General features: G+C 38.5%; 2 protein-coding genes across 3 annotated transcripts in view; one reads left to right on the top strand and one right to left on the bottom strand.

Annotated features, from left to right (window-relative positions):
- The window catches only part of ODF2L (outer dense fiber of sperm tails 2 like), a 48,579-nt gene extending 26,888 nt beyond the window's left edge, over window positions 1-21,691 (bottom strand). Inside the window, exons 1-3 of one of the 2 annotated variants that reach the window (XM_065675581.1) lie at window positions 21,574-21,691; window positions 20,136-20,267; window positions 19,611-19,751 (exon numbers count right to left, since the gene is read on the bottom strand). The gene's annotated coding sequence lies outside the window, so the exon portion shown is untranslated. The remainder of the gene's footprint in view (window positions 1-19,610; window positions 19,752-20,135; window positions 20,268-21,573) is intronic. The other variant, XM_065675579.1, reaches the window with a different exon arrangement.
- Window positions 68-17,842, top strand: CLCA4 (chloride channel accessory 4). Its single transcript, XM_065675578.1, has 14 exons — window positions 68-226; window positions 2,014-2,154; window positions 2,380-2,530; window positions 3,569-3,677; window positions 4,400-4,571; window positions 6,297-6,524; window positions 7,578-7,802; window positions 9,168-9,345; window positions 11,036-11,142; window positions 12,248-12,472; window positions 12,603-12,870; window positions 14,841-15,005; window positions 15,556-15,780; window positions 17,078-17,842. Exons 1-14 carry the CDS (start codon window positions 68-70, stop codon window positions 17,500-17,502), a joined length of 2,778 nt encoding a protein of 925 aa, XP_065531650.1. The 3' UTR covers window positions 17,503-17,842.
- Window positions 21,692-23,194: the final 1,503 nt, after the last annotated feature.

Genomic DNA, 23,194 nt, shown 5'->3' with positions numbered 1-23,194 from the left:
GTCATATAAATAAGGCTGATAAAGCCATCACTTTTCTATCCAAGAATCTCCCAGTCAGAGACAAGTAATGGGGGTGACTCAGAGTCTGATATTTTTGCTATCTTTTCAGCTCTTGCACCTGATAAAAGGTTCTACAGTATGGCTAAATGAGAATGGCTATGAGGATCTGGTTGTTGCAATTAATCCCCAGGTGCCAGAAGATGCCAACATAATCCTGAACACAATGGTAAGAAAGTCTGCATTTATATGCTTTGTTCCTTGGCATTTGTGACTTGACTTTTCTCCTTGGAAAGTAGCATGAATCAGGTCCAGCTCTCACTCTTGTCTATAGGTTTTTCATGTTGTTTTGACTTAATCACAGATCAATCCCATAGTTACTAAAATAGTAATTTGTAATTTGTCTTGCCGTATGTTGTTGCTACTAAGAGCACTAATTCTCTCAGACGGTGTTGTAATATCTCTGTTGGGAGGCAGAGTGAGATTCCTTTAAGTAGCTTTCCAAATTATGTTTACCTGAAAGAATGTCTTACTAATGCTTGTTTAACAGCCATTGATTATACTACTGTTCTTTCATTAGGTAATATGTCTTATATTACTTTTAAAAATTGTAAATGAGAGAAAAAAGCAAGCAAACCGAGAAAAAAAAAGGTTCAGTTTAGTGGCATTTCTGGGCTTCAGTTTTATTCCAGTTCACATAGCTGCCTCAATGTATAAATTCCACTGGAATGCTAGTCAGCTCTCAAGGCAAAGACACTGTTTTCCACAAAGTGAAACCATTTTAGAGCAAACCTGCTCAACAGGACACTTCTGACAAATGCCCAAGTTCTGCAGTATTTCTAATGCCTACTAGACCTGATGTAGGACTGTATCAGTCCCATGTCATCCGTAAGATCGAGTACAATGGATACCATCAATTTTTTAACATTTCCAGATTTCTTTTATCTTGTGAGAGGAGGTTTACATGGAGTAAAAGTGGATGTAATTTCAGTTACTGGCTATCCCTGTTTTTAAGAGTAAGTACAGTTTAGATCACTCAGCTTTCATTAAGGAGCAAACCACTGAGAGTGTGTTTTAAGATAGAAGTGTATGAGTGATGGTTACTGTTAGTGTGAGATACCTAGCACATACCAAATTCACATTAGAGCTGACCTTATGAGACTTGCTCTTACACCATTCTTTCAGTTCCCTTGAGCTAGTCAAATTGGTCTGTTCTATCTGAAGAGCAGGCAAGGGGTTGCACGGGGACAGCTGATGTGGCAGGTCCCATTACTGCTTAACTTCTCATGGGTTAGTCCTCACTGTCACTCTCAGTCCTGGCAAACTGAATCTCTTCAAGAAATCTCCTTTAGCTGACTTTTATGTACATGTAACGTGGATATTTGATTCCAGAGCCTCTTGTCTGAGCTTGTTTCTTAGATGATGAAAAGCCTGCGGGACAGATTTCAGGTCCCTCCTTCCTGATTATTTTTTTTCCACTGAAAGCTTGGTTGCTAGTGGAGAGAAAAACAAGGGAAGAGAAAGCTTTTTCTGATGCCTCTACTCCAAGCAAAGTGGTGAAACATCAAGAGGAAAGGAAAGTCATGGTGACATATAGTAACCATCATACAAAGAAGAAGAAATAAGAAATGGTGAATTTGAGGGGGAACATTGGTCAGATAAATGAAAAGCAGGTGCAGTGCTGAATCTTGCCCACATGTGCTGTCAGGCCAGTATGAATGTAAGGCTAAAATCCCTGTGTTTAGTAGTTTTCACCTCACAGGAAGGCTTGAGTGGGAGTTCTATCACAATCTCTGATTAAGAACAGGATTATAGAACCACTGAGAGATTCCAAGAATGACAGCTTAGTCCTTTCCTTTTTTGTTTATTCTTTTCTTAGAAAAGATTGTAATACTGTCTTAGTTTTGTGCTATGTACTTCTACTTTTCTGCACTGCTGTTTCTTGCTAAGGCTCATTGCACGTACAGTCAAATGTTTAATACTAATGTTGATATTTTGTTTTCTTTCATTCCCCAGAACATGATTAAAAATGCTTCTGATTATTTGTTTGAAATGACAAAACATCGATTTTTCTTCAAGTCTGTAAAAATTATAATTCCTAAAACATGGAAGAAAAATACCAACTACTCAAGAATAAAAACAGAATCGTATGATCAGGTATGATTTAGAGAACTTTTTATGATTAGAACAAGGAAAAGCTACACTGATGAGGCTATATTACAAATCACAGCAAGATGTAGGACTGACTCTGGTAGTTCTTCCTCAAAATTGTTGAGGGTGTTTTTAGGGTAAAAAGAATTGCAGGACTGAATTTATTCAACAAGAATACCCGAACTCTTCTCTACACCCATGTCATGTATAACTTTGGTCTTACTTTTTCAGGCAGATGTCATCATAGCAGACTATTATATGAAACATGTAGATGATCCTTATACCTTACTGTATGAAGGATGTAAGATGAAAGGACGGTACATCCATTTCACACCTAACTTCCTGTTAAATGAAAATCTGACTAATGTTTATGGAGAAAAAGGTAATACTATTTAATACTATTTAATTGCCTGTTTTACTGTTCATACAAAAAGGCCAAGATTTGCCTTAGTGAATAATGAATATGGATACTTCAATTTGCTTGTTAAAATGCAAAAACTTCTGAGACATATTTTTCAGAAGTAGTAAATACCTATGAAATGTCTGAAGTTAAATATTCAAATACTGGATCCATAGAATCATAGAATCAGCTAGGCTGGAAAAGATCTTTAAGATCATGTCGTGGTTTGAACCCAACCACAAACCTCGTCCACTCACTCCCCCCCTTTCTTTCCCTCCCCCTGCTACTGGAGGGACGGAGAGGAGAATCGAAAAGAATGCAACTCCCACGGGTTGAGATAAGAACAGTTTAGTAACTAAGGTATAACACAAATCACTACTGCTACCACCAATAATAATAATGCTAAAGGAAATAACAAGAGGAAAGAATACAACACTTCAGCACCAGCTGACTGATAACTCGCCCCACTCCCCCCAGCCAAGCACCGACCGATACCTCGTCCAACCCTGCAGTCCCAACCCTTCCGGGTAACTCCCCGTTACATCCTGGGCATGACGTGCTGTGGTATGGAATACCTCTTTGGTCAGTTTGGGTCAGGTGTCCTGTCTCTGCTTCCTCCCAGCCTCCCCTCCTCCCTGGCAGAGCATGAGGCTCAGAAAGTCCTTGGCCACACCAAACATTCGAGCAGCAACTGAAAACATCGGCGTTATCACCACTGCTCCAAGGCCAAAAGATCAAAACACAGCACTGTACTAGCTCCTAAGAAGGAGAAAAATGACTGCTGCTGCTCAAAACCAGGACAGATCATCAAGTCCAACCTTTACCCAGAAGTTGTTCATACCTTTGAAAACTTTAAATAGTTATTCCTTAATTAGTAAATATTTCACAATCCTCTTCTATTACCTCAGAGAAGAATGACTTCAATTTATTAAAAAGTCTAAGGAAAACATTTTATTTATTATTATTATTAAGGAAAAACAGTTTTATTTAGAATGTGCATGTGCTATTCTATTTCAACAGGTCGAGTATTTGTCCACGAATGGACTCACTTTCGGTGGGGGGTGTTTGATGAATACAGTAGAGACGTGCCTTTTTACATGTCTGAAAAAGCAACTATTGAAGCAACAAGGTAGCATGTTTTTCCTATTTCTGCTTTTACATTACTCAGGTTTAAACATTTCAATAACCGTTTCATTACGTTTGTCATCTGTGTTGAGTCTGTACTTTGCAGAGTGTCCACGACCTGCTCGTGTGATTAAAAGATGCTTAGCCAGCAACTTCTACTGCCTGCTCAGCAGTCCAGAAAACCACAGCTGCCTTTGGTGCTGTTTTGTAGCAGGTTCAGGAGATGAGGGTGAACAACGTTTTCTCTGTGTGCAACTGCAGACTTCAGCCACTATTTGTTTCATACCTATTTGACCTGATTTTATCAAAGAGCAGTTATCAGCAGCACTGAAATTGCCTACTGAAACCACTGTGATTTTAAAGTTTCTACAAAGAGGGACAATAACTAAGAAAATGTAGAGAATTAGTTCAGGCTTGCCCTTTTTCCTAGCTCAGGCATATCAATACAGTCTTTTGTACTACGAGGATGTCTTTCGTGCATAGCCTATGATTATTACAAGAAAGATCACAAAAGACCACAACGGTTTTATGATTTTAACTATTTATAGATTAGTTCGAGGACCCTGCCAGGCACAGAGAAAGCCTACATATGGACTTGTGCAGTGCCTAGTGCAGTGGTGTGTCAACAGCAATTTGACTTTGGGCAGTCAAAATTCAAATAAATAACCAGTTACAGACTATATGTATGGGTTCTTAAGCAGCCCTGCTTATATTCTCTTCCCTTAGCTGTCCAGCTGGTGTGACTGGTATTCCTGTTTTCCATGACTGCAGAGGAGACGTATGTAAGCCAAGAAGCTGTAGATATGATGGTCAGCTATATGAAAAAGGATGTGTATTTATTCCAGATATACGCCAAAATATCTCATGTTCTATTATGTATATGCAATACGCACGTCCTGTAAGTATTACTATACCCTTCTGAACTTAAGAGTTTAGTAACATTTAGGGTCTAACCAGTGATTTCTGCTGGGAAGAATGATCGGTCAGGTGCTTCTTTAATTAATTCCAAAGACTATGGAGGATGCTATCAGTTCTATTAAAATCTGCTCAAAATGGAAGACAAAGGAGCTACTAGAAATTGACAGCTGTTTCCTCTCAGTAAGGGAGAGATGTATAGCAGCCTCAGAATCCTTCTCGCTTTGTGTTTGGAAAACCAGGTTAACAGGCATAAAAGTGAAGCATTCTTGCCAAATGCCCTGTCCATAAGGTAACTGTAGTTTTTGATCACTCCTTATAAAAACTGGCACCTGAACTGTGTTACCTGGTTAGCTCTATTACACTCCATTGCAGAGCAATCTGGTCTGTCTATCTAGCCTTAACAGGGAAGCAGCAGCCCACTTATCTTGAAAGCAGCCAGGATAACCAGGCAGGCCTCCTCATGTCAGCTCCAGTGTTTGGGACAGGGATTAGCAGGATGGACAGTATCCTTGCAGGCTAGGTTTCTGTGGTACAGTATCACAATTCCTCCAGCTATCAACTTTATTTCTTTGGGCAAGCTCTTCTGAGAACTTCCTGGGTGTACTGGGCTTGGTTGGGATACAATAACTTTCTTCGTAATGGATGATATGATGCTGCGTTTTAGATTTTTGACCAAAAGAGTACCAATAGCACACTAATGTTCTAGCTTTAGCTGAACAGCATCAAGGCCTTCTCTTTCTCACTCTGCCTCTACTAATGAATAGTCTGGAGGGTGCACAGTAGGCTGTAAGGGGAGAAAACCAGGCAGATGACCCAAACTAACCTCAGAGATATTCTATACCATTTGGAGTCATGCTGAGGAATAAATGGAAAAGAGGGGGCTTTAGGAGGCTTACCCATATATGCTCTGGAACTGGCTAGGCATTGGTCTACCCATGGGAGGTGTTAAGAGATTGCCTTTGCATCACTTACTTTGTTTCTTTTCTTTCATTCATCCTTCACTTATTAAACAACATTTTTTTGCTTTCTTTTGTTTTATCTTGACAGTAAAGTTTTCTTGCTTTTATTCCTCCTTTCCTCTTCCCCCATCCTACTGGGGCAGGGGAGGAAGTGTGGTACTTAACCTGCCTTCCATGATTATCTCGTAATGATAGGTCATGGTCTTCCCTTAGCAGTATGCCATGGACATCCTGAGACATCAAAAAGATTAGCTCCTGCTTCTCTCAAAGTCTTGACTTTGTATCTTCTGCATATTTCCTTATTTGACTCAAGAAAACTTACATGAACCAGTCTAAGAACACCAGCTTAACCCAAGAAGTTGGTTAAATTTTCAGGTTGCTAACTCGAACTGACCTCCATGCTGTTCAGCCACAATATCTATGTTAGCAGGCTTAAATCTAGTAGGACTTCCATGAAGCAGTCACTCCAAGGATCTCAGTACTCACAGATAAAATGCTTGCTTTCTACATGTCACAACACGCTGGTGCTTATGTAGAATCTGAGGTAAGTTCTTTGGGAGTGCTTTCTTCACTTGCCTCTTCTAAGATCCTGGCTAGCCAGGCACCATGGCACAGAGTACATTCAATGGAGAAGAACACCTCCATCTGTCCTGTCCCCCACCACAAACTTCATATTTTCTGAGATACTTTCTTATGCTCATACTGTTGGGATCAGAATTATTATCAGCTTCAATCTGACTTTCTAGGTGGTTGAATTTTGTGATCAAAACACTCACAACAGTGAGGCTCCAAATATGCAGAATAAGATATGCAACCACAAAAGCACGTGGGAGGTAATTATGGAATCTGATGACTTTCGCAACTCAACTGTTCTAAATACTTCTGCACCCTCCTCTGAGACTACATTCAGGCTACTACAAGCCCAAGAAAGAGTAATTTGTTTAGTACTGGATATTTCTGGGAGCATGAGAATGGTAAGAATATGCATTTTATAAGCAATTTTAAGCAAAAATTCCTAGCAAGATATCACTTGAAAGTATTGAGAGTTGTAGGGCAGACTTGGTCTTTCTTTTGTTGTCAAATATCAATTTTATATCCTTTCCTGCCTTTGTCCCAGACCTAGAATGAAAATGCCCTTGTATTTCTTCCAAGCAGCAATATATCACAGATGGAGTTTCACACTGTATTTTTGTTATGAATGATTCTAAATTTTAAAGTAAATACATAATAAATTAGATGTTCTTTCCTCATTACAATATTGCTCTTTGGAATCAAGAATGTAAGCTGAAGTAATGTTAAATCATTTTAACACAGCTGGGGTATTTTTCCCTTTTTTCCCATAAACTTTGCATAGGTTTATTCTTTTACAACTTCTTGTGGCATGAGATACTGAGCTTGTTTATGGATGCAAGGTTTAGTAAACATCCCTGAATATAGGCTTATTTCCATAAATATCCTCATACTTTCATAAATCTGCATAAATCGTATCATCTGTAGAAAGATGACAAAATTATCTGGGTAGGTAAGGCAGCTGTCTCATGATTTATTAATAGACTTCACAACTCTATGATAAATACTTAAAAATATAACTTTTTTTTTTAGTAATCCCTTCAAATATTTGCATTTAAAATAGCCATAATTTTACTTTAGTATTATTTCAATTTTCAAAATACTTAGTCTCTAGACTAATCTACTGCTCATGCATCATAGATTTTGTCCTTTTGCATTGCCATCATGCTATTAAACCCAACAAAAAGTGACAAAAACCTTGATTAGGAATGAAGTTGTAACATCAGAAGATGAACTTTGCCTGGTTGCATCTTTCTTGGAAGCTGCAATTTGCTGTGCTTTCACAAGACCAGAACATGGTCTACATCTCCTCTCTTCTCAAACTGAGCATACACGAGTTACATTATGGCAGATAGTTTTTAATTACAACCTGACAACATCAACAAATCCTACATTTTGTTCATAGCCACAGCTTTTCAAAGAGACTGCATTCTAAGGGTGGGTTTTTTCACATACAGCACAACCGCATGGAAAACCTCCATACTGCTGCAGAGACATACTTGCTCCATGTTATTGAAACCGGCTCCTGGGTTGCAATTGTCACATTTGACTCTGATGCAACTGAAAGAGCTCATTTGCAACAAATAACCGATGATGAGACACGCCAAAAACTTGTGCAATTTTTGCCTACAATTCCTAGTGGACTGACCAATATCTGTGCAGGGATACATAAAGGACTTAAGGTAAAGTACAATGTGGGAATATCCTTGGGATGTAGGGAAGTAAGAAAGAAGTGAGAAACGTACTTGAACATGGACTTCCAATTCAATGGTAGAGTTAAGAGAGAGAATATGGTAGAGTTAAGAAAGATAAGATGATTCTTGAATCTACCAGGAGAAAATTTGGTATAGAAATTGGCATTACCATTATATGGCATTAGGAAGAGTATTACTAGAAGACAGTCCAGATGTGCTTTAAAGTCCATGCTTTAAAAGGCTATTGAAAAAGAAGATGACATTCCAAAATTAACTACAAGAATTATCTAAATTTGTGAATAATTCCCACAGCGCAGTAGTCATGAATCAAACCCCTAAACCTGTGAAACCACATACATCTCATGAGCTTGGGAGATTGGGAGACAGGGAAGTTCAAGTTAGATATAAGGAAGAAGTTCTTTACTGTGAAGGTAGTGAGGCACTGGAACAGGTTCCCCAAAGAAGTGGCAAATCCTCCATCCCTGGCAGTGTTCAAGGCCAGGTTGGATGAAGCTTTGGGTGGTATGGTTTAGTGCGAGATGTCCCTGCCCATGGCAGGGGGGTTGGAACTAGATGATCTTGAGGTCCTTTCCAACCCTAACTATTCTATGATTCTAAGATTATTATTTATTTGCTTGTTATACTTCCTTGGGCTGGCAGTTTGAAGTCCCAGATGTCACCTTATTCAGATACAAAACTGAAAATAAGGAGCAGCATGTAGGAAAAAGAAAGGAAGGGAAAGAGAGAAATTGCGCAGAGAAAGATGAGACTTTCGAGGTGGCTGAGAGTCCAGGGCAGGGAGGAGGCTCAGGACAGCGGGACATCAGAAGGACAACCGGCACCCAGACAGGGATGGAACAGCCTTGACTGCCTCCTACCCCTTTCTGCCCCACCTTCAGTTACCTCAGAGTCCATCCTTAGGCAGAAGTCTGTCCTTCTCTACTCTTGAAATTTTGACTGGAGAATAGAGTAGTTCCGGACAGGGGACAGAAGATTTTAATATGATGCCCTTAAATATCCAGTCTGCAAACCAGCAAAGCATACACAGGCAGAATGCTTTTGACATCTTAAATTTGGGACAGTTTCCTGCCCCAGGAAAGCATATATTAAATATTCACTATTTATAACCAAACACTTACTAATCTGAGCATTTAGAACTTGCAATATCAATTGCAATAATTAATATTGTAATAGTTCTAGCATTAAATAGAATCTCAAACACTTATTAAAGAATAAATTTATCTTATATTGGAAGTTAACAGCTCCAAATGCATACATTGACTGTGTCCTGGGATAAACTAGTATTTGAAAATCATTCTGCTGCTTATATCATGAATTCTTTTCTTGATGCAGGTAATTGCAAATAAAATGAATACTACATACGGTTCAGAAATTGTGTTATTGACAGATGGAGAGGACCCAGGGATAGCAGCTTGCTTTAATTTGGTGAAACAAAGTGGGGCTAAAATTCACACCATTGCACTGGGGCCACAGGCAGACAAGAAACTAGAAGAACTTTCAGAACTAACAGGTAAAATATTCTACAAGGCACTCTCATTCTCTGGCATGTTCAAGTATGAAAATGTAAAAGCATGGCAATACCATCAGTCTGGAATTTTAGATTTAAATGTAGAAATTTAAAACTAATCTAGTTTTAAGGAAACTTTGTTATCATGAGCAGCACCTTTTTAATGCAAGCAAACAGAACTCTTTAGATCCATAGTTATCCTTTAAGAGCTGTCTTGATTTAAAACATGACAATACCCTATTACTAAGGAGATTTTCTTATTATATTGTTCTCTGACATGAAAAGAAATGTCTAGAGTTTTATTTCTGGCATTACATGCAATGACTAGAACTTTCTATATGCTTTTACTCATAAGCATTTTTTAGTACACAAAGAATAATGATTTCCTCAGCTGTTACAGCTGAAGTGCACTGGCTAGGAAATTGTAAGCACAGTGACTACCCTTGTGACTAGCAAGCATAGCTGAAGCTACATAGTTAGTTTGAAAACAACCATTTAAAAACTGTCCATAGGGGTGTTGCTTCATGCTACTGCACCTGGAAGTGCCAGGGAAGAATGAGAACTTATTGAGTAGATCTAGAAAGCAAGCTGACTCCAGACAAATACAGTGAATAAAGAATCTTATTTGAGGGTGCACATGCTGTGCATTTTCAGAGTACAATCCACTTGTTTTAGCAATTTAAATAACTTGAAATACCCTTATACACTCTTCAACATCATTAGATCAACATGACAAGGACAATGGTGGAGTCCAGATTTTAATTCTGTCCTGGCTTGTATTTTAAGATAGAATTCGTTGTTTGAGCTCCCCTTGTGGAGAATTTATTAAGAATGATTTTGGGGGCAGAAAGAACCCAGACGGTCCTTCAGCATGTATTCATCAACCGGCAGGTCTTCCTGCTTAGAAACAAAAGTCAGTTTGCAAAGTTACTAAATAGATCTCTCAGGTTAAGACCTCCAGCTCATATTACTCCACGTGTTCTCTCATGAGACACAGCCATACACCTGATGTAACCTGCACACCTTATGTCAGTGTGTGCAAGAGGGACAGGGGTGAGAGGCATTAGGTGGTAGGGAGAGGGATAACCTGTGAGTTGAGAGCACAGTGATGGTTCAGTTTATGTCTGACATGTATGATCCTAGTTTGAGAGAGACTTGCGACAAGTGCATGAAGTGCAGATGGTGAGACACGAGCCTCAGTGGAACAGTATGAAGCCATATTCACAATGAATTCACTAACAGCCAGGCACTAGTATGAGAACTTCCAATGGACTAGGGCTGCTTGAACTCAGACTGCGTGCAAGAGATCTAAACTTCATGTTTGGAAATAAAGATTATCTGGATTTTAAGAGTTAAAAACCATGGTATGCCACTGTGTTTTTTCTACAGAGGTATTTCTGAGCAGAATTTCACTGAAAGGATAATATATGACTCCAAAAGCACTATAAGTCTAAAAATGCTGTACTTGATGACGTGCTGCATCTTTACCAATGAGAGATAAAATTAATTGATTGCATGAGCCAGAATTTACTATGACACATGCATTGACACATTAATAAAAAGATACATTTTGATTTTGACTTTGTAACAAATTGGCTGCCGCAGCAGAACATTCAGTACCAGAAATCACACAAAACTGAGCAATTTTAGAGTCAAAATTAGTATTTCTAATTCTTTTGCTCTTGTCTTTCAGGAGGTTTAAAGCTTTGTGCTCTAGATGGAGTTGTTCCCAGCAAATTAATTGAAGTGTTCAGTGCAATTACCTCAGGAAATGGAGATATTTCTGAACAATCTATTCAGGTTTGAATTTCAACATTTGTGTTTCCTCCTGTGCTTTTAGGTGATAAGTAATTGAATTCATTTAGACATGAATGTGCTCAGTGGCTCAATCTCGGAAAAAAAAAGCAAGTCCATTTCTGAGTGATCTCCCACATTTCACTTCAAGGAAATAAATCTATAATTTTAACAACTTCTATAATTCTTGATTTAAAAAATATCAAGAAAATTATTTATCACAATTGTTGAAGTCCAAGAGACAAAAGCAAGCAGAAATCCCACAAGATGATTAGTTCACTCCTATCTGAAACATTACCTTTTAGAGCATTTCAACAGTCTAACTTAAGTAACAAAGATACAATTAAAAATACAACTTCTCTCCTACACCATGTGTATAATTTTAATATATAAACTTTTAGACTTTTAATCTAGGATAACTGATAATTAGAATTTAGCAATGCATTCCTCATTTTGTTAATATTTAATACAGATCTGGGCTTATGTTTTATCCAAAATATAGCACTCACAGAGATAGCTAGATTATAAGCAGCAGTTAATGTAGCTTAGAAAATTGGGTCTGGGATATTTTGAGTTGTTATACTGTCTTTAATTGACTCTTCTGTCCCACCTATACAAGGAAAAAAACCTAAGCTTATGACTGCAGTGGAAATACGGCTTACTGGCACAATGCTTTAGATAGGCAGACAAATAGATACAGAAATGAAGGACTTACTATAACTTATTCTGTTTATTACGATTTTACACTTGAAATAAATGTTACGATGCAAGCAGCCATTTCATAAAGTGAACCTGGGATTTTATTGGTTTTCTTCATTCAACAGCTGGCCAGATAGCTCTTAATTTTCCTGTAGGTAGAGACAGCAGAACTAGAAAGCCTCCCATCTTTTCTGTATAACTCTGAGTTAGAAACACTTAAGAAGGGACCTTTTCTCATGGTAGTTTCCAAAAGGCATAAATGCTTTTCAGTTCTCTCCTCCAAGACTAATCCATTTTAAGTCAGCAGTGAATGGATACCATATTGTACAATGGACAAGGAATCACTCTGAAAATGTGTTAAATGCTTCTTTACTAAATAGCAACAAGACAAGTTTTATTTCTCTAACCACAGCTTGAAAGCAAAGAGCTAGTTGTTCAGCATTCTGCATGGATGAACACTACTGTGCCTGTTGACAAAACTGTGGGAAATGACACTTCCTTCAACATTGCATGGAACCTGTCTCAGCCTTTTTTTTTCCTGAGGGACCCCAAAGGAAAAGAATATGGAAGCTCAGACTTTACAATTGATAATTCAAACTCCTACACAGCTAGACTCCGCATAAATGGCACTGCAGAGGTAAAGACTAAACATATTGACATTCCCTATAGACTAGCATACAGGTTTTCTTTAATTACTCTTTTATTATTGTCCTGTTGAAACATGAAGCTTTTTCACTAGTTTTTATACTTTTGTATTTTATTTACAGGTGGGTGATTGGCAGTTTTATATTAAAAATGTTCATACAGCGACTCAAGGTATATCAGTAACAGCTACCTCTCGACCAGCATGTTATGATGTTGCTCCTGTGATTGCTGCAGCTCACATGAACAGGGCAAATACAGCATTTAATCCAGTGGTTGTTTATGCAGAGGTTAGCCAAGGGTTTTGGCCTGTTCTTGGTGCAACAGTGACAGCCACTATAGGGAAGGATGATGCTACAGCAGTAACCCTTGAACTTCTTGATAATGGTGCAGGTAAGATTCCATATATAATAGTAAAAACATTAGCAGTTACGCATTTTGGAATCCAAGTCTACAAGTTCCCCTCAGATTTATCATTAAGGACTGAGGCACAGCTATGTACTATAGAAAGAAAAAAAATGAAAAAGGATTCAGAGAATCCTACTGCTTTAGGATGGAAGTAAGCCACAAGACTTGTTCTTGTGGAGGAAAACAGACCTGGGTCTTTACCTGCAGAATTGTTCCACTTTCTTTCCTGTCCCGTTACTGGGGGTGAATGCAGAACTGTGTATGGTAGACAGTATATTGCTCATATATACTTTCTGAAAGTGTACTTCATGTAATCATCTGCTCTCAAGAGGCAAGCTAAAATGTAAACAAACTGTTTTGTTGGTCCATCTCGTACTCTATAAAGCTGGACTACAGTCTTAAAATCAGTTCACTAAATGCTAGCTTTAGAATCACAGACTGGTTTGGGTTGGAAGGGGCCTTAAAGCTCATCCAGCTCCAACCCCCTGCCACGGGCAGGAGACATCACACACTAGAGAAGGTTGCTCCAAGCCCCGTCCAACCTGGCCTTGAACACTGCCAGGGACGAGGCAGCCACAGCTTCTCTGAGCACCCTGTGCCAGTGCCTCAGCACCCTCACAGGGAAGAACTTCTGCCTTAGATCTAACCTGATCTTCCCCTGTTTCAGTTTGAAGCCATCACCCCTTGTCCTATCGCTACAGTCCCAGATGGAGGGTCCCTCTCCAGCATTCTTGTAGCCCCCTTCAGACACTGGAAGCTGCTCTGCAGTCTCCATGCAGCTTCTCTTCTCCAGGCTGAACAGACTCAATGTTCTCAGCCTGTCTCCATACAGGAAGTGCTCCAGCCCCTGATTATCCTTGTGGCCTCCTCTAGACTTGCTCCAACACTTCCATGTCCTTTTTATGTTGAGGACACCAGCACTGCACACAGTGCTGCAAGTGGGGTCTCATGAGAGTAGAGCAGAGCAGAGAGGCAGGATCACCCCCCTTGACCTGCTGCTCACGCTCCTGTTCATGCACCCCAGCACATGGGGGGTTTCTGGGCTCAAATGCACACTGAAGCAGCTCATGTTCAGTTTCTCATCAAGTAACACCTGCAAGCCCTTCTCCTCAGGCTGCTCTGAATCACTTCTCTGCCAAACCTGTATCTGTGCCCGGGATTGCCCGAACCCAGGTGTAGGACCTTGCACCTTCATCTCTGTTTTTATGTTAAATAATCACATTATTTACTTTATTGCATTTAAATTATTGCATTATTTTCAAGAACACTCTTTCTTAGAACGATAGTAAGACATCCTGGCATTCAGCATCCCTCAATCTCTTTTCCTCTCTCCTCTTCCTTTTCTCTCACCACTGCTGTAGACCTGTAGCTTTGTAAGTGCAGCAGTAGCCAGCAGTGCCTCCTAATTCTGTCCTTGCTTTCACAAAAAATATAACAAAATTTCAGGGTGCTACCCTGTGTTTCTTAAACATCTTCTATATTCTGAAACCTGTGAAGTTGTTTTTACATTGCTGCCAAGATTGCAAATTTTAATTGTGAGCTTGGATGCCACCAGTAGGTCACCTACTGCAGCCAGTCAGGTACAACTGCAGAAGTTCACTTAAAGAGAAGAATTCCTTGATAAATTCCTGGCCAAAGGGGAAATTATGACACTTTTCTAATTTAAAGGTGCTTTATGTAGTAGATGGCCAATAAGTATTAACTTGGTGGTTCCATACAGTAACGAGGTTTACCTAAAGGTATTAATGCAAAATGGTTCTTTTTAACAAAATATATATGAAACACAGGCTGTCATAGTGGGGCCACTCCTGTTGTTAAAGATGTACAGATTACAAAACACTGCCAGGTTTTTTGCATAGTAATGTTCAGGGTTTATGTTTATCTATGAAGAGAAAAAATAACCTTGTTTACCACAGGTATTTTGAGTTAGTAATTCTCAACAATTCTATACCAAGGTGCTGACATGATGAAGAATGATGGAATCTATTCAAGATACTTTACTTCTTTACAAGGCACTGGAAGATACAGTCTAAAAGTGAAGTCCCATGGCAGAAATGCAACCACCAGTCTTAGCCTCAAGCGAAATCAAGCCTCCTATAATTCAGGCTACAGAGAAAATGGTATGGAGAGTTTATGAAACAGACAGTTCTTTGTCTCTTTGTATGTAGGGGTGTGTAAAGGTTAGCAAATGAGATCATTTAGAGTCACAAAAATGGCATTTCATCTTAAAAGATGTCCCATCTATTATATTGAAATTTAACATTTTTACACTTTTACATTGTGAAATTTAGAAAAATCAGGGTAAAAATTGTCTAAAAACTCACAAAGTACATTCTATATAACCAAAACTTTGTTAAGGCCTGAAATATAGATAAACAGATGGATGAAACTACCTTATTGCAGCCTTGGTTCACCAACATCTGCAACCTGCTTTACTGGTTGCATCATTTCTAATTTTTACACATTTCAGACTTTGTCTGGTTTTAAGGTTTCCTACATTTTATGCTGAGAATCCTGAGATCATGTTCTTTTCTGTCTTTACTTCACTAACTTTCTACTATATTTGAATAAGCTAAAGAAAACATATAGGATGAGAAGAGATAATAAAAATGAGAAGAAAATGCAATTCAGAGTTCTGTCACAATGAAGGCTGAAAAATGTTTTAAACAGGTAAAATTTACATGACTGCACCAAGACCTGAATTTGCTGATGAAGAAATCCAAGTCCAGCTGGGAAGTTTCAGCAGAATTTCAACAGGTTCTTTTGTAGTGAATGCAGGAGATCCTGCTCCTATTTATCCACCCTGTAAAGTTACAGACCTTCATGCTCGTATAGAAAACAGAACAATAGTGTTGTCTTGGACAGCTCCAGGAGGTGACTTTGACAATGGAAAAGGTGAGAGAGACACTACATTGCTATGAGATGAGGTTGATATTTTTATCTGGAAGGACACACCCTCAGAACCACCACTCAGGGGTGAGGGCTACATCTTTCCTACCTGAAAATGTAACCAAACAGAAACTTACCTTCTTGCATGGTACATGGTTTAGTTCTCCTTATTTTTCATGTTAAAAAAAAAAAACCCTAAACAACCAACAAGTAAACTAAGGAATATTATAAGCAAATAAAATAAATAAAATTATAGTACAACCACTACAAACTTCAGCAGTAAGTCTTAGTCCATGTCTGTGCATAATGCCAACATGGAAGATACAAATCTTTAGTCTCTTTTCAGAGATGTAAAAGGATCACAGATATGCAGTAACGTTCTATCAATATACTCCTTTTAAGGTTGTTGTACAGGAAAAATGAAAACTAATTCCAGATGAAATGTACAAGCATTTCCTTGCATAAGCCAGAGACTGTATATTAAAATCTACAGTCTACAGTTATGCAGATTACAGTTTCAGATGAAAACCTTTTATTTATCTAAAATTTTTAATAGCCATACAAGGAAACAAAAAAACCCCAAAAAACCCCCCAAATCTCAACTTCTTTCATTGTTATTCAGCAACTCTATGTCTAAAAAACTTTTATCCTAAAACTATTGCGCTATAGTTTAAGATAGTAGGTCTACATGGTATGTGAACACTTTCAGGGACGGTGACTCCACCACTGCCCTGGGCAGCCTGATCCAATGCCTGAGCACCCTCTGGGGAAGGAATTGTTCCTGTCTCCAGTCTAAACCTCCCTTGGTGCAGCTTGAGGCCATTTCCGCCTGTCCTATCCCTTGTTCCTTGGAAGAAGAGACTGACCCCACCTCACTACATACCTTGTGCTAAGAGAGAGAATACAGATCAGATGCAAAGCTTGCCCCTGCAATCTACAAATATACAAATACATTTTAACTGCCATTTCATCTTATGTTTGTACTTGGACAACACAGTTTCTCATTCAGCTACATTTTGCACAGATCTGCACAAAGCTAGGAGTGTTGGTGAAATCATGTCTTTAAAGCACATTCAATTTCATTTATTAATCAAGGAGTTCCCACACCCAGCCACGATAGACCTTTGACAGTAAGGCTTAGAAACAAACTTGCCAATCCTCCATGCTGAGTAATGGTCAGTAGTAAAACAGAAATCATTTGCACATTTTTTTTTTTACAAAATGGCTCTAGAAGTACTATACTGTCACTGCAAGAAAGGATGTGAAAACGCTTGCTATTAACATGTTTTTTTTTCCCCCCTAGCTGATCACTACATAATAAAAACCAGTGAAAATCTTCTGGACCTAAGGAATAACTTTGACCATGCCACTTCTGTGAATTGCTCTAATCTCATACCTAAGGAAGCTGGTAGAGAAGAATCATTTGAAATTCAACCAGAAAATAAACCAGAAAATGGCACCAAAATCTACTTCGCTATATGTGCTGTTGATGATACCAACTTGATTTCAGAGGTGTCTAATATAGCCCAAACCACATGGTTCCTTCCTCCAAAAGCATCTGTGCCTTTAAATCATCAAGGCAGCACTAACGGTGCCAACACAGCAGTAATAGTGGCAGTAGCAGCTCTGTGTGTAGCAGTTGTCTGTACTATCGTAAATTCAACTTTGTATATTTTTAGCAAAAAGAAGGGAAGACTGGAGATTGAAAAAATGCAAAGGCATGTGTAAAATAAAATGAAAAAATAGAAGGAATTTACTGCAATTTTTAGCTACACAAGTTTTAAAGTACGGAAAGAGGTATTTGTACATTAAAAAAATAAGAGCACTGATTTCCAGCAGATGTATTTGTCTTTTCTGATAGGCTTATAGATGTAAACGTTCAAAAGTATCTCATATTCCAGTACACTGATTAAATGTTAAACATGAAAGCATGTACTTGGAAATATAGTAGAGTATAATATGTGTACTCTCATTTGTTTCTAGGTGATAAAAATACTTAACTCTTCTGTTGCAATATTCTTCCAATGTAATGTGGCTTTTTTTCTTAAATAAAAAAGGCAAAGGAATATGAGACTCCCCTTATTCTTATTCTCCACATAACAATCAAGTAAGGCAAGGCACTAAAGAGATCAGAAATATCTTCAGTTAGTGCAACAAATTGCTATTTTCCAACACATTCCACATGTTTTCAGTTAGGTTTTTTGAGCTGAGAACAAAAATACATACCTCAAGGCTGGTTATTTTTCAAAAAATATTTAAAAATATGTATCTCCAAGCTGATTATTTCCTTTTTAATATTGAAGTATGTCTATATATAGGTGTGTAGAAGAGTTGACTATATAAATATTTCCAGAATGAGAGTTGCAGAGTAAATGCAAATGAGCATATGGAAAATGATCCTATGTTCATCTCTCAATGAACTTCACTATTGGATATGTTTTCAGATCTAAAATTCAATTTCCTCAAACAATAACAAACATTGTAATTTTAGTTCCTATCAAGGCCAGAACAGCTGTCACATTTTAGAAGAGAGAGACGCCTTTGGAGAAGAGTCAGAAATCAAAGTATTATTTGCTGATATCAGCTTCCTCTAACAGATTTTAGGTCTCCGAATGTCCATTTATTCAGAAATATTTCCTTTCATTTGCTCCTGATGCACCTTCTTATTCCCTAAAGTATTTCTACTGCATATAAATTGGTAGGAACTACATCATACATACAATAAGAATAAATGGGTTGCAGCACTGTTCCTGGAACTATTTTCTAGGGTAACATAAACAGATAGGCTATAGCCTATCTCCATCCATTACTCATCCACTACTCTGAAGACCCCCAGTCCTACCTTGCCTAGCGAGCAGAACTGCAGTAGTCTACGGTGTGTAAGCAATGACATCTAGTGGGCTCCAACAAAACTTACAGTTTTCCGAAGTGCTCTAAAAATCAGTTTAGATCAAAACATCACTCTCCAGGATGTTCTGACTTTCATATAAATGTATATTTAAAAGTACAATCAAATATGAATAGTCGAAGATTGAATTTAGCACTTATGGCTGGTTCTTACTATAGGATCATGAAGATTTATTTTAATTAGGAGCTTCAGTTTACTGTGCCCTTGCTATGGTAAAAACTCTGAAGGACTCTGTTCAAGTAACACAGAATTCTGCACTTCCCCAAAGTGGGGAAAACACAAACAAAACTTGCTCTTTCATGAAAAGCAAAATGACAGGGTAAGACTGACCTGTCAATGATTATGTTTACACCAACAGTATGTATGCTCAAAAGCTATGTGGGCTTGGGTCTCAATCACTGGCACAACTGCCATGTGCCAGTTCAGACTGGCCTGAAAAAATGTGATAGTTAAAGTCAAAACTGTATAAGCTTTGTTCCTCAATATGTTCTTCCCAATGCTCTTAAAATAACCTAAGCTTCCAGCCTCCTATACAGACCTCATGGTGTTCCATGGAGAAGATAAGTTTCACTATTCCTACGCCACTTGTAAAGAGAATGTAGTACACCATGTGATAAAGTGACTTTCTTGCAGTCATCAGCAGGGAAGTGAAGAGCTGCAAATATACATCCAGCCACTGAACTGTTATTGCAGAGTAAAAGGAAGAGATCCCAAAACTTTGATTTTTATTTCCCTAGGGGCCAGTTATGGCCTATAGAATTTTCCATACAATCTTCCTCCAAGTATAAGATAAACAGCTTCTTCCAAGATAGACAGCTGGGGTGTGGGACCAAATTATGATCCTGCCTGGGTACCAAACTAGCCCGCTGTGGCTCCAGGGAGTATGATACTAAAAGGACAAAGACCACAAAAAGAACACATAACTTACCTAGTCCAGTTCCCCAAAATGTCAAGACTTTTGCCAGCTGACTCCTTAGCCAGTTGCTGCCTGCAGTTGTAGTACAACCCTTGTTGAAGTGTTTAGCGGAAGCACAGCAACAGCTGCCGTAAGGGCCAGTAGAAGAGTGCGCTAAGTGAAAAGGATCATTAATTCTCACTGGGATAGCTGTAGTTTCTGAGCAGAAGCTGCTGTTGAGAACAGCTGTTTTCTGGTTCTGTCAAATCCAGGCTTCAGATTTTTCATGAAAGCCTGATTGTACACAGGCCAGGCAGCTGGCACTACTGATTTTATAATCTTTGCCTGGTTATCATCAAGCTAAGCTCACAGTTGTTAATGTTGGCACAGAAGCTATACACTCACACATAAACAAATGCATTTGCCTATTTTAGTAGAACAAGTTTTGACTATTAAATAGAGTTATAATTTAATAAAGTTCATTAAAAATGACACATTCTTCTCCTTTTATTTTTATATGTCTTTTCACTACATTAATAAAGGTTAAATCAAACTTACCTTCAGATTTTCATTCACGTTTATTTTGAAACTCTGGTTCCAGGATTGCTGCTATTCTTCAAAGTATTAGTTGGAGTTCTGCAGAATGTGACTGGTAATAAACTGCAGAAGTCTTCAACTTCTGCTGCTTAACTGCATTAAAAGATTACATAAATACTTAAAAATTAATAAAACAGTTATTTTATGCCAATATATGCTGCAGCTATATAATAATGAATGGGGAATAGTGTAGACACACAGTGACACAGGATGGGACCCATACAATTCAATGTATTATAGAACTAAATACGTACGAATTCCAGCATAGATACTACATTACTGAGATCACACATGCTACAAAATTGTGTTTACTAACTTTAATGTGTTTTCACAATGATATAAACTGACTTATGGAGATATTTTGGGGGTTGTTTTTGTCTTCATTAAATCTTTTACTCTGAAGCCTTTGGTTTAAACACTACTTTCCCATACAGTCAGAAAGCAGTTCTGGGAGTCAGCTTAGAAGCATTTAAGTTACAAGCTATTATTCTCTCTATTAAAGTACTTTATTCATTAAACTATGAAGCTTTTTATTAATATAATTTTGTTTAGTTTGTAAGCATAAGTCTTTAAGGATGCGGTTCAACACTGGTTAGCATCAAGGAAAGAATACTGGAGGCCCTCCCAGTGGATACACTAGTTATTGGCATGTGGTAGTCAAAGGATTGTTTTAAAACTCAAATAATTTAAAACAATCATACATTCCTTAAAATTAAAGTGCACCTTAATGGCAAGGTCAACAAGTATGTTGATGTTATCTATCAAGCCATTCCTAACCATACTAAACTGTGCCAGGCTTACAGTGTTTCTGGAAACTGACCTTAAAAAATGCTCAAGATTCCACACATTTTCAATACTCTTGATTATCGTAAAGCTTCTCAAGAAAAGTCTAATGACAAGAAATAAAACCTTAAGATGAATTTCTTCACTGGCAAGCCTGACACAGTAGCTAAGTTAGCAGAGTTAACAGCAACTGTGCTGCAGCATCTAGTCATTCAACCTACGTATCTCAAGCTTCCTACCCTATTTTACAGTGTATTCCAATGTAATACTTCACTGCAAAGCTTTACAGCTACATGACCAAGACTTAGGCAGACAAATAGGACGATCTAGAGATATATAAAAAGGTTAAAACTACAGTGATTCTATCCACTGGTCTTACTTGTCTCCCACTTCAGGAAATTGTAATCAGAAATCCTTAAAGCCCTCACTCAAATAATTACCAAGTAACAGTATTGAAGCTCTTTACATAAATTCTACTTCTGATCATGGACAAGGATGTTCCAGAGTCTGTTTATATCCAACAGTACCATGCTGTAAAAGGTTATTTCTTCTATTTGGTTATGCTATAAGCAAGGCTGAAGATCAGGCAGTAGGCAAAGTATGGTGTTCATCATACCTGGTGGTGCACTGGTCACCAACTTTTTTCATAATCATCAGAGATGAGAGGACATGGCATGCTTCAATTTCTTTTTCAGCCTGAAACAATTCTGTTGATTCTCTCATGGCTTATACTCCAGCACTTTTACAAATGACCAGCCCTGCTGTCTACCCTACACTTCTGAAGGAAGTTACTGCTCTTCCAGCACAGGTGGAAGCAGTAAACATGCTGACTCCTCAGCTGTTTGCAGCTGATTTTATCAGAAGGAGCTATGGGATCTTTGAATATACCTGCAGAGCTCTCTAGGTCAGTATCTAGCTTGTAACTAAGCTCACATGCTAGATATGTCTCTCTCTACCTGAACCAAGTGTATCACTTTATCCCGAACTCAAAACCCTGACAATGCTTCTGGCTCTGAATAGCAGCTGTGGAAAGGAACCACCATTTCCTGCTAGAACCAGGTATTGAAGCTTCCACTAAAGACAGGGCAGACAGCCTGCATGTGGTAATCTCTTCAAATGACTGCAGGAATCTTCAGCTCTTAACACCTGAATGTCTGTTCCTTCTAGGATGCAAAAATAACAATAATAATAATAAAATCTAGTTTCCCCTGAACATGATGTTATAGGCCTACAGGATGTGGACAAAGAGAATTTCAAGAAAGGGAGAAACTTGGAAGTGTTTTAAGAGCAGCGGACTACTGTGAGACTCAAGCATGTAGTTGCAGGTTGTGATCCAACAACAGGATTTATTTTTATGTTATAGGATTAAATAAAGAAAAAAGTTCCAAACTGGGGTTTTAGATGAAATTCATAAACATACACGAGAATGTATCTTCCTCTTAGATAGTGTAGTAACTATTAGCCTGAAGAGTTTTCTCCCTCTCACTCACATTCTGACTGCTTAAACTTTCATGAAAAGAGGAAGGATGTTAAAAGTGAGAACCGAAAAAACACATCTGATGCCCCACTTATGCCAGACAGCCCATCTGCTAAAGGCGGAAGTACCATCTACTTCAGGCATTTTCCTAAGAAATAGTACTGTTTTGTTTAGGGCTCCTTAGGAAAGCAGCAATTAAAAGTAGATATTCCAAATCCTACAAGAACATTCTAACCCACAGGAGCTTAAAGGATGGGAGTCTTCTTCCTCTTCCATGCTAGAAAGGAGAGGTATCAAGCCATTTTCTGAAGGAAAAAGCAGAGTGCCAAGGCTGTCAGTCAATATACCACAGAAAGCAACACATCCCTCTCTTGCAGGTGAGGCTCACATGTCATGGGCAGCAACAGGGCTCTTCAGGGAAGAACCAGCAGCATTTTGTCTTGGGAAGAGCTAGACCGTGTTGGTTGCTGTCAATTCCACCCTTATGATACCCCTCTCCCAAGGCATAATTGGGGTACAGATCTTACCTGAAACGGTGCTGCTGCCTCACGGTCAGGCACTGCTGCTCTCAGTTGTTTGGCGTCTCTGTCTTTTTGCAGAACTCCATCAATGGGAACTGCTGAGGCTTAGCACCAATGAAAGCTATGAAGTGATCTAATTGCATCTGTGTCTCCACATTTAAAATCTTCGATGTTGCTGTCTCTTCACATGTCCTACGCTGATATCAGAAGAAATCATAATCAGCTTTTATAGACCATAT

This window comes from Lathamus discolor, chromosome 3, assembly GCF_037157495.1.
Source record: "Lathamus discolor isolate bLatDis1 chromosome 3, bLatDis1.hap1, whole genome shotgun sequence".
In the NCBI taxonomy this organism is placed as follows: domain Eukaryota; kingdom Metazoa; phylum Chordata; class Aves; order Psittaciformes; family Psittacidae; genus Lathamus; species Lathamus discolor.
This window is presented reverse-complemented; position numbering and strand designations above follow the sequence as displayed.

What these genes read in the sequence shown, in the direction of transcription:
- CLCA4 (XM_065675578.1), top strand. Translation starts at nt 68, where the DNA reads ATGGGGGTGACTCAGAGTCTGATATTTTTGCTATCTTTTCAGCTCTTG. An exon ending in GCAACTATTGAAGCAACAAG is followed by an intron (nt 3,678 to 4,399) that starts GTAGCATGTTTT and finishes CTCTTCCCTTAG; the next exon opens with CTGTCCAGCTGGTGTGACTG. An exon ending in ATATGCAATACGCACGTCCT is followed by an intron (nt 4,572 to 6,296) that starts GTAAGTATTACT and finishes CTGACTTTCTAG; the next exon opens with GTGGTTGAATTTTGTGATCA.